We start from the raw sequence: 19,406 nt of genomic DNA on the forward strand, positions 1-19,406 counted from the left end.
GGTATGATTTGAATAATGTCAACTGTATAAACAGAGTCTAATGACAGACTCTAAGCAGTGGCAAGTGATTTGTGTAATCTATTGTGCGTTTTATTGAACACGTTCTATGTGATCAAACTTAATTTCAGTATGGAGCCTCTCGTGACGTACTGACCAAAATTATAAGGACGTTATAAAAATGAAAGTGGGATCGAATTAATAAAACGTGGCCACGATTTAATTAAAACGGGGGAAGGAATTTGTTTGCCATTTGCACATCCCTTCTGCAAAGCACAAAGCCCCTTTAAATCTTGAATTGAGTACATATTGATTACTTGTGTTCGTACCGCTTGCCATTTATTTTTTCTGTTCATGTTTAACACATATAACACCTCCATTGACTTAACATGATCGAGAAGGAACAGTAATAATACTTATGTACGACATCACCAAGTTTAGTTATCTTTTTGAAGAAATATTGGACTTCCTTCACGATAAAGTATGAAGTGTGCCAACCAAAACGAGAAAACGGATAATGACTCGTTTTCCATTTGCAACTTTTGTGCTCAAATCTAACATGGTAAAAAACGCACAACGAACTATAACAATCTGTCACTTCTCAAACCTCTTCGCGTTTGTATTTGTGTTGTGGCTTTTCCATTTGTTTTGTGGGTTTTGTATTCGTCGTGTGTCTTTTGTATTTCGAGACAGGAAACACAAGCTCGGGATACTTATGCATTGGTCTCGGATTCTGCCGCCTGTATTTTCAGGTGTTTTCACATTTCACATTTCTGGAAATACACTAAATGCTTTCCCTGTGATATGTGCGTGATGATGTCAAGGGCAGGTGAGCCGGCTGGGGGGCAATCTCGACCTCTGTCCTGCAAACGAAGGCCTACCACATCCAGTGGGATAGCCTGGAGGAGCGGGAGGGGCTGCTGTACCAGCACTGGTGATTGCCGAACGGCAGTTTCTGGTGCCCTGGAGCCCGCGTCCCGTGGTGTTGAGGTCAGTACACGGTGCTGCCGGGGCCAGGCATAGCAAAGGCACTGGGGAAGCTCCATCGATGGTCATATTGGTCCGCCCGCCAACAGGACACCAAGCTAGTCCTAGGAAGCAATCCTGGGGTCCCCTGCAACCGTACCTGTTGGGTGCTCCCATGGAGCGCATGGGGGTGGATGTCCTGGGACCCTTTCCTCACACCGAGGCCGGGAACCGCCGACATACTAGTGGCCATGGACTACTTCACAAAGTGGCTCGAGGCGTATGCTGTTCCCGACCAGATCATCACCACCCCAGCCGCTAAGCTCCTAGAGGAGTTCTTTTAGAGGTTCGGGACCCCTGCGGAGCTACACAGCAACCAAGGGAGGAACTTTGAGGTTCAGGTGTTCAGCGAGGTCTTGTGGCAGCTGGGGATCATGAAGACCTGCACCACCCCCTCCTTCATCCTCAGAGTGACGGGCTGGTGGAGCAGTTCCACCGTATGCTAGCTACACAGCTGACGATGCTCATGGACAAGCACCAGTGTGACTGGGATGCCCAACTTTCCCAGGTCCTGTGGGTGAATCACGCGGCAGTGCAGAAAAGTACCGGCTGAGGTCAAATGCAACTGCCCCCCCCAAAGTTGATCAGTATACCTGCTAATCAATAAACCTGTGAATCACACATTTCTTTAAAATGTGAAGCATAAGAAACATTTTCATCATTGCTTCAGTGCGTTGCACATTTTTGACATATAAAATTTATTTGTTCAGTTTTTAATCATTTAAAATCATTTTTGTTGTTATATATTGTTAAATGACTGATTACACGTGTTTATTACTTCTTGGTATGATATTAACTAACAATGGCACAAAGGGACATTTGATAAAGAGATTTCAGTGTAAACAGGATATACTAAGGAGGTGTGTTTTCAATGCTGAACTCTCCATTTGAAAAAGGCCGAGAGGATTAATTCCCAGTAAAGTCTGCAGGATCTTCCCAGTTTTCAGCATTCAGAAGGGCTCCAAGTTCTGTGAAAGGGCTGAAAGGGCTGCAGGGCGGGTTAAACATCCAGGGGTACCGGTTGCCTGGGGCTGGAACAGTGTAAGGCCTGCAACAACAAGACCCACGAGCGATCAGGAAACCGAAACCAGGCCTGAAAATGATCACAAAGCAAAAGCGACAGCAGACGGGGTGGACACTCACTGCCATGGGGAGATAGGGATCACGTAAACAGGCACGTATGGAAAGGCTACAGGACCAAAAAGAAACACAAAAGAGGTATATTATTTCAACAAATAAGGTGCTGGGTGATGTAATCACAGCGAGTAACTTTCATACATTTCCTATCCAACATAGTCCTATACAGGTTCACAGGGGTATCATGGAAGCAAATGGCTCAAGCACTGTACTGACATGGTTTGGTAACTTACTTTGGCAAATTTTAGGCTGTGGGAGAAACGTCACAATGGCATGGGAAGAACACACTAACTCCATGCATGTAGAGCCGTGGCAGGGAGCTGAGCCCTGGTCTCCAGAAGTGCAAGGCGACAGTGCTAACCACCAGGCCACAGCCAGGAGTAACTTATCCCAATGAAAGTGCATTCACCTCTGTTAAGTGGTAAGCAGGTCTTGCCTTTTTTCTGTAAGTGGGTGTAATGGATCCCAAAAGCTTTATCTCTGGGGATGTCTGGGTAGAGGAGCTTCAGCGGGTTTTCAGGAATAGCCCCATCAGCGACCAGCTTGTAGTCGTGGATGATGTCAGCGAAAGGTCTCATGCTTAGGATACTCTTAGTGAAAGGCTCGATTGAATTCAGTTTTGCTTCGCCTGTGTAGGCCAAGAATAAAAATGATTTCCCTACTGGGATCAATTAAGTAAACCTTATTTACTGTATATATAACACATAAGCCTACAGTGAGTTCTTTATTGACCTCCCTGGGGAATACCTATTGCCTAGCAACATAACAAAACTAAATAACTCCCAAAAAAGAATAAACAACAAGAAAGTATGTAGTACTGTACAGATGGTACATGTGAGGTAGAAATGTGCTTGTAAACATGGCAGTTGCATACTTTGGTGCAGAGGTCATGTTTTTTTTTTGTTTCGTTTCATGCTAAAGACAACTAGTTTCCCTTCCAGTTTGAGTTCAGTGGCTCTGCAGGCTGTCACCGCTTGGCCAGCCAATCAGCACTCACCATTCTGGCCTGGCTCCACCCATGTGAAGGTGATCCCGCCCAGGTGGCTCTCGCTGAAGCGCAGCAGGAAGGTGCCTGGCTCCTTGTCCTTCAACAGGGCCAACTCACGGTCCTTGCTCACAAATCCCATGATGCACCTGTCATTTTCAGCATAAAATTCCAGCTGAGATCAATTATCCTGATCTGAGGCTGGTGATTCAGTTGACTGCAGCATAGCTCCCACCAAGTCTGAATAACTAACTTCAATATCGAGTAAGATGACAATGACCAATCAAGGACCTATTTACTAGGCTTCATACACCACACATTTGTTACCTTAAACATACAATCTGTCAGTCTTCTCAACCTCTTTTAATAAATACAGTACCCTAGCAAAAGAAAATTAAATCTAAAATTTAAATTGTGTTTAAGCTTATGTATTTTTTTGTCTTTGGTGTATTTTACCTTCTCCGCAACCAGGTATTTTCAGCTGCTAAGTATTTGCAGCACACGTTGTTTGGCTAATTAACTAAGGAATGAGTAATTTAACACAGTGTTTCCCGACCTGTTCCTCGTGGACCCCCAGATGGTCCATGTTTTTGCTCCTGGCCAGGCAGTCAATATTTTTGCTCCCTACCAGCTCCCAGTAGAGAGCAAAAATGTCGACTGTCTGGGGGTCCCCAAGGACCGGGTTGGGACACCCTAATTTAACAAACACATGGGATGGCTGAGGTGCCTCAAAGGAGAGGTTAGGGAGCCCAAAGCAGGGTTCTCCTAGCCTTCCAACAAACCTGTTAAAATCCCAGGTTTTTGTGATGTAAAATTTGAAACCATCATAAATTATTTCTAAACTTTTCCCACCTTCAATGTGACTTATAACATGTACAATTCAATTGAAATCAAACAAATCTATTAGGGGGAATAATGCAAAAAATAAAAAATGTACAATAAGCTGATTGCATCAGTGTGCACAGACTTAAATTAATTCTTTGTTGAAGCACCTTTTGATTTAATATCAGCATTCAGGCTTTTTGGGTACAAACCTGCCATCAACTAAAGTGACTCTGATTCATCCCAAATAAAGTTCAGCTGTCCTAGTAGGATGTTCCTGATATTTACTCAGTTGCATCCTACAGCAAAAGTCATGGTTCTCAGAGAGCTTACAAAGCAACAAAAGGGATCTCGTTGCTGAAAGGTATCAGTCAGGAGAAGGGTACCAAAAAATTTCCATGGCATTAGAACTGCTAAGGAAGGCTGCCAAGAGGCCTACAGCAATTTCTGCAAGCTGCAGGAATTTCTGGTAAGTACTAGTTGTGTACAACATGTCACAACAATCTCCCAAGTATGGACTATGGGGTTAGGGTCGCAAGACTGAAGCCTTTTCTTACAAAGAAAGACATTCAGGCCTGGATGAACTTAGCAAAAAAAAAAAACATAAAGTCTCCCAAAAGCATGTGGGAAAATGTGTTATAGTTTGATGAAACCAAGGCGGAACTTTTTGGCCACAATTCCGAAAGGTGTTTTTGGTGCAAAAACAGCACTGCGTATCCCCAAAAGAGCACCATACCCACGGTGGGGGCTGCATCATGCTTTGGGGCGTTTTTATTCAGCTGGAACTGGGGCTTTAGTCAAGGCAATTATGAATATGTCCAAATGCCAGTCAATTCTGACCCAAAACCTTCAGGTGGGTGATAGAAAGCTGGAGACGAAGAGGAATTTCACCGTTCAGCACAACAATGAGCCCAAGCATAGAGCCAAATCAACAAAAGAATGGCTTCACCAGAAGACAATGAAAGTTTTGGAATGTACCAGCCAGAGCTCAGACCTAAACCCAAATGAAAGTCTGTGGGGTGACCTGAAGGGGGCCGTACACGAGAGATGCCCCCACAATCTGACAGATTTTGAGTGGTTTTGCAAGGAAGGGTGGGCAAATATTGCCAAGTCCAGATGTGCCATGCTGATAGACTCCTACTCAGAAAGACTGAATGCTGAAATTAAATCAAAAGGTGCTTCTACAAAGTATTAGTGTAAGGCTGTGCACACATGCAACCGGCTTAATTGTACATTTTTTTATTTTTTATATTTTCCCCATTAATAGATTTGTTTGTCTTTCAATTGAATTTTACACGTTACAAGTCACATTAAAGGTGGGAACAGTTTTTACAACACAAAAACCTGGCTTATTAAAAGGGCTGTGTACACTTTTTATATCCATTGTAAAGGTAACTTTTTGGAGAACAGAAGAAGGTATTTTTATTGCAATAACACTTAACTGTATACTTTCTGAGCCAATATACTCTTACTGCCCAGATAAATAGCTTTTAATACAGTATCGCAGATTGGTCAACTTATTATAAAGCACATTTATTCTAAGGCATCATATCTACTTGTATATTTCAGTTTCTCATATGAGGATACCACAGTACAAACAGCTACTGGCTGTACACATGTAGGAGTCTCACCCATCAATCCAGATGGCATGCAAGTATTTCTTAATGAGCTCCATGATGGAATCCAGCCATTCCCAGAAGCTGAAGGGCTTCCCAGGGAGGTTATCCTAGCAGAAATAGAGAAGGCAGGAGGACCAGAACAGATCATCTGCAAAACATCTACATAATGTCCCAGCTGGTGTAAAACTGTGTTACACTGATTCAACACTGCAGCCCAGCGATAGCAGGCAGCTGGATGTTCCTGCCATCCTGAGAGGAACAGGAAACTGTTAAATGGACTGAGTATGGGAGGCTCCCAAAAAGTCAAAGATAAGCCAGACATTAAAATAACATGGTGATAGTCTGTGAGGATGACAGTAATCATACTGAAAGCATAGGCCGTGTTATATTTTCAAGATGCACAGGCATTGTATTGAGAAATAGAATCAGTCCATCCATCCATCTCTCCATCCATCCATTTTCTGTACCCACTTGTCCTATGCAGGGTTTTGGGGGTCCAAAGCCTATCCTGAAAGCTATGGGTGCAAGGCAGAGAATAACCTAGAATGGGATGCCAACCCATCACAGAGGACACACACATTCACACCCACGGACAATTTGGCAAATCCACCTTGGTGTGTTTTTGGATTGCAGGGGGAAACTGGAGAACCTGAGGAAACCCAACGATGATACAAGGAGAACTGGCAAACTCCCCCCGAAATGTGTTCTTGCACAGTGTGATGGCTTATTTCTACCGCCTACCTTGTGGAACATGGGCCAGGACACTTGGCAGTCACCATGGAGGGCATGAGGGCCTGGGATGAATATTCAAGGAAGTTAGGGATGCACTTTCATGCCATACTTTACATAGATCTGCTGTACCATCCAGGAGGATGTTTTCAAATGGGTTTTGGGGAGTTAATATAAAATGTCTGTTGGTCTCTCTTGCAGGGTAGAAACGTTTCATTGCTCATCCAAGCAGCTTCGTCAGTCTGAGGAAGGTTGTAAGTGTCCACATATTTATCCTCCTGAGTAGTTTCACTTTGCACCTGAGTAGGCTTGTTGTGTGAAACAAAAAGGGGGGGCAGTTGTGGGTAGATGTAACTGTCACACCATTAGCAGTCCCTCCTACCCCCATAGAGAGGGCCATTAAGAGTGGTCCACCTGCTGGAGGTGTGAGTGGGGTCTGATTTTCTGGGGAATGATTTTTCTGGGAAAGGATGAAAGGACAACAAGATAAATTGGAGACAGTTTGTGCCGAAGGCCTCCACCTAAATTTGTGGCCACTTACAACCTCCGTCAGACTGAAGAAGCTGCTTGGATGAGCAGTGAAACGTTTCTATCTTACAGGAGAGAAATCCAGTTGCCATGACTCAACCAACAGACAGTTTCACCTGGGTGACTGAGAATCTTCACAGACACGTTAATATAAAATGGAATACAGAGGCTCTTCTACTTACGAACGAGTTACGTTCTGAACATCCGTTCGTAACTTGAAATGTTCTTAAGTTGTTATTTAACATTATTTTAAGGGTATACGCATGTATAAAGAACTAGGATGCTGGGAATATGCAAGCTACGCTGCTGTTCGTTGGGATTAGCGGCCAGATGTCGTACCAGGCAGAACTGGTGCAAAGAAAAAATAAACTGATGTTGCAGACAGGAAACGGGAGCCCAATGAACACAATTTGGACTTACAGTCTTCTTCTTTCGTATGTCTGACAATTGGTAAGTTGGAAGTTCATAAGTAGAGGAGCGTCTGTATATGATTTGCCAGTAAGTAAAATCTGAATTAGCTGTAGCCAATCAGAGAGGTTTACTGGTTTCAGCTGGGACTTCTACCTTACTGAATATATGAAGTTTCCTGTTCATTGCTCCAGAAAGTAAAAAAAATTATATTGAGATAAGGCTGGGAAGCACCTTTCAAACAAATCATGAACAAATGGAATCTCTATACATATATCATTTTGTCTCTAAGCGGTGTAGTTCATCTACAAAATTGTTTTCTTTTTACTTTGTTTTAGCACCACCTTCTGGCCAATCTGTGTAATTCTGATAACAACGAGAGAAAAAACTCGCGACAGTAAATACTAATATCATGATGAAATTGGAGTGTAGCGCTCCATCTGAGTCCTTCAACAGAAAAACACCTCACCTACTGTAAAAAGTCAGCTTAGATTTAGAGATGAAACACGGCTTTTCATTAACGAGGAGAACAGGAAACATGTTAAAACTCTTTACCCAGAAGCTTGTCGTGCAGCATCTCCAGCTGCTCCACACTGAGGCTGCGGCCTGTGTTGGCGTTCAGCTGCCAGTTCAGAGCTTCAGATAGCTGGCACCAGCTGGCATATGGCGGGTCAGTGAAGAACTCCAGGTTCTGGACAAGGATGGAGAGACGGTGAAACCAACACAGAGGTCGATGGAACGGAGGAAAAGGTATGACATGAACCAGAGGTGATGAACCTGCCCCCAAATAAATGTTAGATAGTAGGACAGAAATGTATTCAGTCAAGTGGTTAGCTGGACACCAAGTTTCAGGGAGAATTACACTGAACGGATGATTTTATCGAAACATTTCTGAGGAAGCGTCTCTGGAGCTACTGAGGGTTAACAACCTTAATCAAGGGCTAAACAATGACATGACTCTGCTAACCATGGGATTCACACCAGTAGCCTTCTGATCAGAAAAGAGAAACCTTTTTAAAAAGGTGGAGGGTGTTCCAATATTCCTAGAAATACAAGGTCAAGTAAAAATGACAGAATATTAAAGAATTACAAGGGTGACTTCCGTGGGATCTTGGCCTGTTTTAATCTGATGACTATGCTAACCAGAGATGGTGATTTCAGGTCCAGAAACTACAAATCCAGACCAAGACTTTGTTTCAACCAACCAGTTGAGTATTAAGGGTCACAGTCACAGAGTAGTCAGCTGGTTGGTTGAAACAAAATCTTGGTGTGGATTTGTACTCTCTGGATCGCCACCTCTGATGCTAACTAAATCTTTCAACAGTTCTGTTCTTTGCCAGTCACTGACATTTTATTGGAAACAGGAACATCAAATGCTACAGTCTGAGCAGCCAGTAGCTCTGCTATGGGACTGTGTTTGCTGTGCATTCAAGAGACTTTGCATCAAGAAGTAGCATCATATTACCACCCGGACAGAAAACAGAATAATCTGGAAAATATAGGAGGAGTTACCCTCTGCTCGTCCGTCAGCAGGTTGTACCACATGACCGAGGCCCAGCCACTGGGTAACTGGCAGCTGTTGGAGATCACCACCAAGGGCAAGGAGCAGGTCTAAGGAGGAGTTTGATGATGCCGAGTTAAACTGGGTGACGGGTGAGCGCAAGGTAATAGGCAGGAAGGTGCTACCTTCTCCTTAGAGACTGACCTCCAGGTTGATGCATAGGCCCTGTAGACAGAGCTGGGCCTCAAAGCTCAGGGTATGGAGCTCCTCGGTCACTGGGATGGAGCCCTAGGCAGGTACGTGCACATGAAAACAGTCATGACTGAAACACTTGCCTATTACGTTCAAATATAGAATATATGGTGGGTGGAAGGGTTTTATATTTTCATAATTTGTGGGGGTGGGGACACGGCTAAGGGTGTTTCAGCACCTGCCCCATTTGCCCAAACGATCAAAAGTGTGGCTTTCTGAGTGCTGTTGTCGTGTATTTCTAAGGTAGCATCAAACCAGACAACATGAAAGCCGTGCACCTTCTCACCTCAGCATTCCTGACTCCGTTGGTACTGGGGTCTTTAAGTTGCTGCAGGAGACAGTGAGCAATGTGTCACTTCACACAGCCGTTGCAACCCACCCAAGCGGTACGCTATCATCTTTGACTTCGTTCTTTTTTTTAAACCCCCAAATCCCCCCCCCACACACATTTTTTCCTTCTTCTACTGCTCCTGCCATCAGCTGCAGGCATGACCAGAGTGCCACCCCCCCCCCCCCCCCAGTACCACCCCCGGCCCTGCAGACGGGACACGAGTTCTGTGGGCCACCCCACGCAACAGGATGGCTTTGCGATCTCCCCGTGACAAACGGCATGAGCATCGTCCGCTGCCGGAGGAGTTGGCGCTCCTCGCTTTTATTGGCGCTGTGGCACGGAGCCGCAGTGAGCCCGGATTACCATGTGCCTGAATTCCACGGCCAGGCAGCCGTTCACAGGCTCCACATCCATCACCTTGGGATTGTTTGTTATAACAAACCGCCGATTCCTGGGGGAACAGAGATATGTGCCGAGTGAACCTGGAATCAGCACACATTCTCCGAATAGCTGCGTGTGGCGTGTTTGCAAGATTAAATGGCTTTCCTCTGTTTCCAACTAATATCATAACAAATTTCTCATGAGAAAATCCAACAAAATGGGTTCCTTTGCTAGTACATTCAAAATCTTCGAACTGTGAGTTATCTGTGTGTCAAAAAGAACTCAACACATTTATACTCACAGCATGTCTTCAGGGATGTCTCTGAACAAAGTACAAGAAAATTAAACATAAAGCATTAATTAACAGGAGAATCTAGTAACAGTACTAGATAGTACTAACTGGTCATTAGGCTTCATGATATTAAAATTAAGAACAAGATTAACTTCATTGATCACAGAGAGAAATTCTGTAATTCTATGCCCTGTATGTTTCTTATAAGAGACCATTATCAACCATTACCATTGCTTATGCTGCAAGGATGTGTCATTTAAATGGGAACTGCGCTTGGTCTATAGCACACTGAGGAAGGCACTATGCCGAAATGCGTCCGTGTTATGTGCAGACTAACGATAAAATCGAATTGAAGAAAAGTGCCACCTCTTTTTGTTAAACTTATAAGAGACTTACAATACATTAGCAAATGTCCAGCCAAATCATTTTAGGCTTTTAAAATTAACTAGGGCATTTATAAGACAGGGATTATCACTGGTGAAATGCGTCCATTTTAATAAACTTACTTGTCAAATGTTGTTTTAACTTTTAGCTGATAGTCCACTTCTGGTAGCCTAAGCAGAAACCTGAGCAGGGAGAACTGACTGTCATATTGCTGCCATAAGGGTGAAAACCTAAGACTAAGAGGACAGACGCTCTGGGCCCTCCAGAATGCCTCAGGCGAGCCACAGCGGCTGTCTTACCTGACCTTGGCGGCAAAGTGAACCCCAACCTTTATCACCAGAGGCTTCTGGGGCTGGGAATGCATGCAGGGCTGCTTCTCCACCACGAAGGAGCTGCAGAGGAGTGACACAGCATCTACACAGGTCACCTGACCTGAATACTCTGCCATTGACAATGTGTGCTCCTGGAAACACTCCATTTAGATAATCATCCAAATTCTGCATTTTCTTATCTATCTATCTGTGTATGTATACATGTATGTACAACTCTGGAATAAACTGAGACCACAGCAAAAAATTTTGTTTCACTCATGTCTCAATTTATGGGTATGTATTTGTGCAAAATATACTAATGTTTCCTTGCAAACTCCAGCCTGGCTCTTCCCTGCTTATCACTGATGAGGGGCTTCTTCCTTTCTGTATGGGACTTCTGTCCTAGCAGTGCACTTCACACCTGCACTTAATGTTTCCCATTGTTGCTGAAGGTCACTTGAGGACATCCTCCGATTTATGAGTTACTGTCAGGTAAGTTTAATTTATGGGTATGCGCCTGTGTAAAATATACACAAACTCTCCTCTGCTTCTCATTGATAAAGGGCTTCTTCCTTGCTTATCGGGAGCCTGATACAAACTGTCCTAGCGGTGCACTTCACAACACTTAATGTTTCCCATTCTTTTTTAAGGTCACCTGATTACGTCCTCTAATTTATGTGACGCTGTCGGGTCATCTCTGGTATTAGAAAGTCGTTTCTGCTCTCTACCGGGCTGGTTTTTGGTCATTTCCAGTGTCTGTCTGTCTGTCTATCGATCTATCTGTTACAACCAAACCTACAACATGAATATGACTAAACCAGTGATTTTACATCAAAATAAAACATCACAACTTATGTTTCTTCTGAACCTCGATAGTATATACATTGCTAATCTAACCCATATCTCCACAGCAGCCTGATGAGGAGATTCCTCTGGTGGGTTTGCTGCCTTTACCTTTGGATGAGGCTGCAGATCAGCTGCTTGACCTGCTCGTCCAGCTGGGGTTTCTGATGAGGGATGGGGTCGTTCCCATAGGTCACTTTCTGGATCAGCTGCTCCAGTCTGTCCAGCTGCCGCTTGAGGAGAAACAGGCTCTGCAGTGTGAACGTGAACCTGGCGAGACAGAGGAGTCCCTATGGGGCTTTGTGGTTACTGCAGGAGAACCCAGGGGCTCTCAGTCAGACCTGGCCTGGTCGCATGAACATGCAGCAGCAGTGAGGTAGTACCAGCACTGCAATCGCTCCTCCCCGGTCAGCTCCGGTCCACTGAGGCAGGCGAACTGCTGTCTGCGTTTCCAGGCTGCAAGCTCAGGGGCCAACTGGGAGGTCATCAGCGTTCCGATCTCCGTGATGGCACCTGTCACCCTGGACATGATTTCCTGCAGGTGAGAGCGACATTAACAATCTGACATGTGAGGCGGTGACTTCCTGTCCTGCCCATGTACTTCCTGAGAACCATGGCCTTGTACTTCCTGTCCTGCTCATGCACTTCCTGAGAACCATAGCCTTGTACTTCCTGTCCTACCCATGCCCTTCCTGAGAACCATGGCCTTGTATTTCCTGTCCTACCCATGCACTTCCTGTCCTGCCCGTGCACTTCCTGAGAACCATAGCCTTGTACTTCCTGTCCTGCTCATGCACTTCCTGAGAACCATAGCCTTGTACTTCCTGTCCTACCCATGCCCTTCCTGAGAACCATGGCCTTGTATTTCCTGTCCTACCCATGCACTTCCTGTCCTGCCCATGCACTTCCTGAGAACCATGGCCTTGTACTTCCTGTCCTAACCATGCACTTATTGAGAACCATGGCCTTGTACTTCCTGTCCTGCCCATGCACTTCCTGAGAACCATAGCCTTGTACTTCCTGTCCTAACCATGCACTTCCTGAGAACCATGGCCTTGTACTTCCTGTCCTACCCATGCACTTCCTGTCCTGCCCATGCACGTCCTGAGAACCATGGCCTTGTACTTCCTGTCCTAACCATGCACTTCCTGAGAACCATGGCCTTGTACTTCCTGTCCTGCCCATGCACTTCCTGAGAACCATAGCCTTGTACTTCCTGTCCTACCCATGTACTTCCTGAGAACAGTGGCCTTGTACTTCCTGTCCTGCCCATGCACTTCCTGAAAACCATGGCCTTGTACTGCATGAGAAGTTATGAAAAACTGATGATTATTTCTATAAGGGTTTGTTGTGCAGCTCACTAATATATTTCCCCTTTTTGTCATGATGCAGGGACAATGTGATGTGTCACAACGAAAACGTGAGAACACGCCGTAGTGCGACTGTGAGCGATACACACCTTTCTTTTCTCGTTGAGTACGTTAAGCGCATATTGAAGCATATCGACTTCCCACTTCTCCACTCCTGCTTTACCTTTTTCAGTAACAGGCATTGCAGATGAAAGAGAAATGGTTTGGGGTAAATCTCTGCATTGGGCGTCATTGTACAACTCAGTGTAGTGTATTAAAACAGTAGTAAATTCCCTTCTGTTTTAGATTGCAAAAGCATGCAATCAATCCATCTGTTCCTTCTGTCAAAGCATGGATGTTAGATGTTATGTCTATTTAAAAAAATGAAAACAGAGTAATATACATTCAGTGACCACTTTATCAGGTACCTCTACGTATTCCCACCTCGAGACTTTATCATTTTATATCGATATTCAAAGTCTTCCTGCATGTTCTGCAGTTGCTTCACAATCTGATCGATCTCCTGTTGGAGAGAAAAGGGAGAGGAGGAGCTTATAAAGGTTTATAAAGTTTATATAGGACAATAAAGATTGGCCCGGTCATTTGGGGGGACGGAGCCTCTAACCTGTACTGCAGTACTGATGGCCACCACTTTGCAATCTATGTCTTTCTGCCTTTCGGAGTTGACCATGTTCTCGACAGGCTCCTCAGCTGGCACCTGCTGGACAACACCACCCAAATGATGACGTCTGCATTGCTCATTATTAATCCATAGCATGAGCTTCATAGATCAGCTAGTCGACAGGGGAGCATGCTGGATAAGGATACAGGTTTGTAAGCAATAGGCCTACGTTCCTGGGCAGTCTTTACTGTTATATATTTGAGAGTGAGTCCTATTCAAAGATAACCTGCTATGTGCATTATAAGATGCTGTGGATAAAGACAATAGCAAACAATGATAATACGATAATGAGGACCAACCTGCGGTGACATGTTAGCAGCGCAGAGGATCCGTTTCTCCTCTCTGAGGCAACAGGTGATCATGTTGGCCATATGTAATGGACTGGCCTGGAATTTCCCCTGAGGACAAGAGTTGGACAGTAACCAAGACCATTCCGCATCATACACCCGTTTCATGGAGGAACAAACTTATTTTGCAGTGGAGGACTGTGGGAGAATTATGGAGAATGTTCATGACTGTATACAGTACTGCAGTACAGTAATACACCTTTCACCCTCTGTGTTGTCCTTAAAATTTAAAGCCATTAACTGATCTGCCACTGGCCTCAATTAAAGTTAATTAAGAATCCCCCTTTAAGATAATGGACTAAACTACAAGCATAAGCATACACTGCAGATCAAATAGGAAGGTTAGAGAAAAACCTCATGCAACATCAATGTCCATAGACACAAGTGTATAGTGTGATTACACTGAAATGTAATTATCTCAAGTCAATCACATGGGATGCATGTAATAATTAGTGCATTATTATGTTCGCCTGCTCACATTAAATTTAAATGCCTGTTTTATTAATCATCGCGGGATTAATGGATCCTTCTTTACTGTGGGATGAACACCTTTGTTTGGCAGGCTATGGTTTTCAAGTTTTATCGTCATATACAGATAACGACGTAGCATCGTTACACGCAAAGACATTCTTGGTGTCACGTTCCTCCAGCTCTACATATGCTCACAAGCATATAGATATATAACATATAAACATATAGAAAAGTATACAAAAATGACAACGGCCGTCCTACTTTTCCTAAACAATGAATGTTACATAAATATACACCATAAGGACAAAAGTGTTGGGACACCTGGCCATTACACTTTATGCTGTTCTCACAGTGTGTACGAATCACAGCGCAAGATCAGGTGACAACAGGTTTGCAACAGAAGACACGCAGTTAGTATACCACTTACTTCCTTATTCAAACTGAAATCTCGCGAGAATACCGGGGGAATACCACCACTAGGGGGAGCCAAATACAAACAAGCACTCATGTGGATAGGAAGAATACAATTACAGTAACTTTTATGACATCCTGCTCTAAATCCATAGGCATCAGTATGGAGTTGGTCCCCCTTTTGCAGCTATAACAGCTGCCAATCTTCAGGAAAGGCTTTCCACAAGAGTTTGGAGTGTCTGTGGGAACTATGTGCTTCAGCACTCAGCGACCCCGCTCTGTTACTGTGCGTGGTCTGCCACTTCATGGCTGAGTTTCTGCTGTTCCTAAACAGTTTGTAATAACACTCACAGCTGACTCTAGAATATCTAGCAGGGACGAAATTTCATGAAGTGACAAACTGGAACGGTGGCATCCTATTTTAGGGCCATGCTCTTCAGAATACAGTGATCCCCCGCTATATTGCGCTTCAGCTATCGCGCCCCCGATTTTTCCCCGGCGCATCACAGTTCTCTGCGATGTTTATATATACACATATACATTACATATTATTATTATTATTATTATTATTATTATTATTATTATTATTATTATTATTATTATGTTACTCGTATCCTTAGCCCGACATCCGCATATCATATGTGTTCACAGAGTGTGTTTTAATAAGTTTATGTGTGTTTAATGCGCGCGCGCGTGTGTGTGTGCGGGGTGTTTTAAGGCTTAAATTATAAAAAGAAAATGTCTATTTTTATGGTTTTTCTATATCGCGGATTTTCACCTATCGCTGATGGGTCTGGAACGTAACTTCCACGATAGGCGGGGGGATCACTATAACCCATTCTTTCACAAATGTTTGTAAACCTGACTGCATGTCTAGGCGCTTTATTTCATAAACCTGTGGCAATTGGTCTGAATGAAAGACCTGAATTCAATGATTAAGACGTGTGTCCCGATACCTTTGTCCATATAGTGTAGGTGTCAGGGAGTCATATAACCAATCTCATCCACAAACCAGCTAATTCAAAGCATAAAACATCTCCTTGACCCTCGACCTACATAAATCTATGCTTGGGGATTAGTGGATGGATAGAAGGATGATGGTAAATTGTAGGACATCTATCCACTGATCAGGGGGAGTAGGAGACACCAAGTGGGTGCAGAGCCCTGAACAAGCCCACCTGCATCTGCTGCAGGATCCGCTTGAGGTTGTGTTTCTGTAAGAAGTCCTGCTCTCGAGAACAGAGCTGCTCCACCTGGGCCAGAAGGAAGCTGAGTAGGGTGGCAGCCACCGATTCGTGGGTCAAGGCTACATCCCTGAGGGAAACAGAATAGTCCAGAGAGCACAGACATATCACTGATGGGGTTAATCAGCAACTACCACAAATGTGTGATCATATAAGTGACAATGGATTAAAGATCTAAGGGCTTTAATACTTATTTTTTCACAATCAGAGTGAGTATCAACTTCATTCACCATGTACAGCCTGAGTACAATGGTGAAATTTGGTGAAATTGGTGACATTAAAGTAAAGTAAATCGCAAATATAACATAATAAAGTAGTAATTAAACACCAGTAAGCAAAATGATGAGGTACAATGGGACAAACCACCCAGGCAGGCCAGGTCAGAAAATATACTATAGACAGACATCATTAACTGACAGCAGAGGGATGAGAAGAAATATTACAGCTAAAGACATCAGTTTAAAAATAAAGATATCATTTAAAAAATTCCAGGAAAGGATTCCTCTTTAGCGCTTTGCTTGAATCCGGTGATAATGATGATAATTTTTGTGAATAGGCAAAACATCTCTGCAGAACCCTGACAGGAGCTACAGGAATCTGCCGAGAAATCGGAGTTGGCTGTACACAACGCTTCAGGCACCTAGAAAACTGTTACTCTTTCTTTGTGGAACAACGGATTACGGAAAACCACGATCACCATTACGTCTTTGCCTCTTTAACACAGTTTAAGTCAATAAACAACAAAAGTGCAGCCAGGTTTTAAACTTGGAAAGGGCTTTGATTGGCTTTGTTATAGAATTATTTAATTCCGTTTTTAAGAACGGTTGTATCCATTGTCATTTTATACACACAAACCCGAATTTACCAGTCTTGTTCTTCAATCCAGGCGGCCAGTGCTTGGCGAATCTCCATAGGAAAGGTGTCATTGTACAAGCTGCTGACCTGCTCTTGCCAGCTTCCTTGTAGCTGGTGGATCTGCTGCCACTGGGTCATTCTGCCCGCGTTCATGTGGGACAATAACCAACAGAGAAATGGCCAGAATAAGATCGGAAACAGGAATTTAGTACATTTTGCTTTTCTGTGTTACTCGGTGCAATTCGTGTTTTTTCAATGTATTTCGTATTTATGATCTTAGATGTAAAAATAATTTTAAAATTATTTTGGAAAGGCTACTTTCCAAGTACAATGTAACATAGTTTCTAGACCCTGTTTGGGGGGGGGGGGGGGGGGGGGGGGGCGGGGGCTCCCATATTTCTTTATTTTGAAAATGGCAAGCCTATAGTGCGTCAAATTCTAAAATCTCCCCTGCGATGTACTACGTCATCGACAAACCTGTAACTAGTAAATCATAATCCGAAACTAACAAAAGTGTAATATGTTGAAAACGAAACATTCTGGGTTGTTTCTCTATCTGACATAAGATTACGTGATTCCACTATAAACACATACATAATATCTAACAAAACAAATAAAAACACTGATTTGATTATAAGTACAGTACTTACTTGGTCGAGGTTCTTTAACCGCCCGTAACAGGTAGCCTCTGTGCTTCTACGCCTCCCTTCTTTTCGCTTTCATTATTAATTAAGTGGGCTGTACGAGGCTCCTTGAGCAGACAAATCCGTCTTAAAACATGCAGCAGATGTAGAGACAAGTCCGCAATTTTTATATTACTTAATAACTGCTCATCGTTATTATTATTATTATTATTATTATTATTATTATTATTGTTTTAATAACCTCACTTGAATCCATTTAAGAATTCAAACCAAAGAAGCACGACACATAAGTCATGAGCGAATTTAAATCCTGGTTTGTTCCTGATTCCGCTGTCAGAAGGCTACACTGCAGGCTGCTGCCAGGCTTAAAGTTTCTAAGACAGCAGTACACGAGAACAAGGTGAAGTAGAAGACACTGGGAATGACCAAAAAGCAGCCAAGAAGTGACTTTCTAATCCCAGAGAATGACCGTCAATTTATCCGGCAGTGTCACATAATTTGGAGGACGAAATCAAGTCAGAAAGAATGGGAAACATTAAGTGTTGTGAAGTGCACCGCTAGGACAGTTTGTATCAGGCTCCCAATAAGCAAGGAAGAAGCCCTTCATCAATGAGAAGCAGAGGAGAGTTTGCAAAAAATATATATTTTACACAGGCGCATACCCATAAATTACGAAGAGTGAAACTGAAAGTTTTGTTGTGGTCTCTTAGTTTTTTCCAGAGCTGTGTGTTACTCTGTTCTACAATTTCTACAATTCTGAAAGTAATTATATAGCTACATTTCCTATATAAATAATGTATTTTAAAACAAACCAGCCAAGCAAAATACATACAAAACACTTTTTAGAAATACAGAATAATATCAAATGAAACAATTCACAGGTGTGTGTTTTACTAGGAATATGTTTTTCAAATAAAGCAGAAACACTTCCTGCTACAGGGAAAGGGGATTACTGGAAACACATGAAGTGGATTAGGTCGAAAGAAGAGCAGTTATCAGGCATCGCATTACAAACCAGGAAGAAATTAATACAGCATTTTCTCAGCTGCTTTGCATAATTCTATTGTACCTGCAGTGATGATATGGATATTACAATGTGTTCCTATTTTTTTCTGTTCTCTGACTCATCTTTGTGCGTTCTTTGATTCATAACATTCCAACACGGTAGAGGAACATACCTTTGCATAATGCAAGACTGAAATAGAAGGGTAAAGATCTCAAGAGGAATATCTTGGACTTAATTTCACAATGACACATCATCTCATCTTCAGAATTACATTTAAAATGTTATTTAAATTACTGACAAAATGAAACTCTTGGCAGCTAGTTGCAGGACCTAGAAGGAATATTAATTTCAAGTGACCATCTTATAGAAATGATCTATACTCTCAGGTTCATGATGATGTGTAATGTGGTCTCAGCTGAGAAGTATTCCTCTGTATTCCTGAAGTTAATAATCAGGGCTGTGCAGAGACATTTTGAAGGGCAGAGACCCCCCTCTGGGCTGGAGATGAGTTACTGCCTCAAGTGGAGGAGTGACGGACGATTGGCGCGGGAGATTAACAGGCAGAATAGTTGGGCAGACGTTGTCTGTCATGGTGAAGAGAGAGTTGAACCAGAAGTTGAAGCTATCAATTTACAGGTTGATCTACATTCCTGCCCTCACCTATGGTCACGAAAGAATGAGATCGCAGATACATGAACTTCCTTCACATAGTGTCTTAATTCGGCCTTAGGGCACTTTTCCACTATCACCAAGAACCGAGCCACACCCAAGCCGTAACACGAACTGGTACAAAGTATCCCAGCCATAACCAAGATGACATGGCCCACCTACTAAGCAGGGCCAAAAGCGCG

The 19,406-nt window shown here is 43.3% G+C and overlaps 1 protein-coding gene across 4 annotated transcripts; it reads right to left on the reverse strand.

The window, feature by feature from the left end:
* Positions 1-1,697: 1,697 nt before the first annotated feature.
* Positions 1,698-17,706, reverse strand: stat4 (signal transducer and activator of transcription 4). Of its 4 annotated transcripts, none has more exons than XM_048979736.1 (23): positions 17,556-17,706; positions 16,916-17,044; positions 15,985-16,120; positions 13,877-13,975; positions 13,521-13,613; positions 13,340-13,418; positions 13,006-13,079; positions 11,930-12,081; positions 11,658-11,816; positions 10,692-10,784; positions 10,515-10,574; positions 10,018-10,038; positions 9,699-9,786; positions 9,291-9,332; positions 8,957-9,040; positions 8,764-8,862; positions 7,807-7,942; positions 6,328-6,380; positions 5,599-5,693; positions 3,158-3,294; positions 2,597-2,788; positions 2,167-2,212; positions 1,698-2,071 (listed from the first exon to the last, which is right to left on the reverse strand). In XM_048979736.1, exons 2-23 carry the CDS (start codon positions 17,041-17,043, stop codon positions 1,930-1,932), a joined length of 2,208 nt encoding a protein of 735 aa, XP_048835693.1. In that variant the 5' UTR covers position 17,044; positions 17,556-17,706; the 3' UTR covers positions 1,698-1,929. The 4 variants fall into 4 exon arrangements, with proteins under 4 accessions (XP_048835693.1, XP_048835690.1, XP_048835691.1 ...); XM_048979733.1 differs by having other exon boundaries at positions 2,570-2,788; XM_048979734.1 differs by having other exon boundaries at positions 13,521-13,616.
* Between the last annotated feature and the right edge of the window lie 1,700 nt (positions 17,707-19,406).

Source organism: Brienomyrus brachyistius, chromosome 16, assembly GCF_023856365.1.
Source record: "Brienomyrus brachyistius isolate T26 chromosome 16, BBRACH_0.4, whole genome shotgun sequence".
NCBI lineage: Eukaryota > Metazoa > Chordata > Actinopteri > Osteoglossiformes > Mormyridae > Brienomyrus > Brienomyrus brachyistius.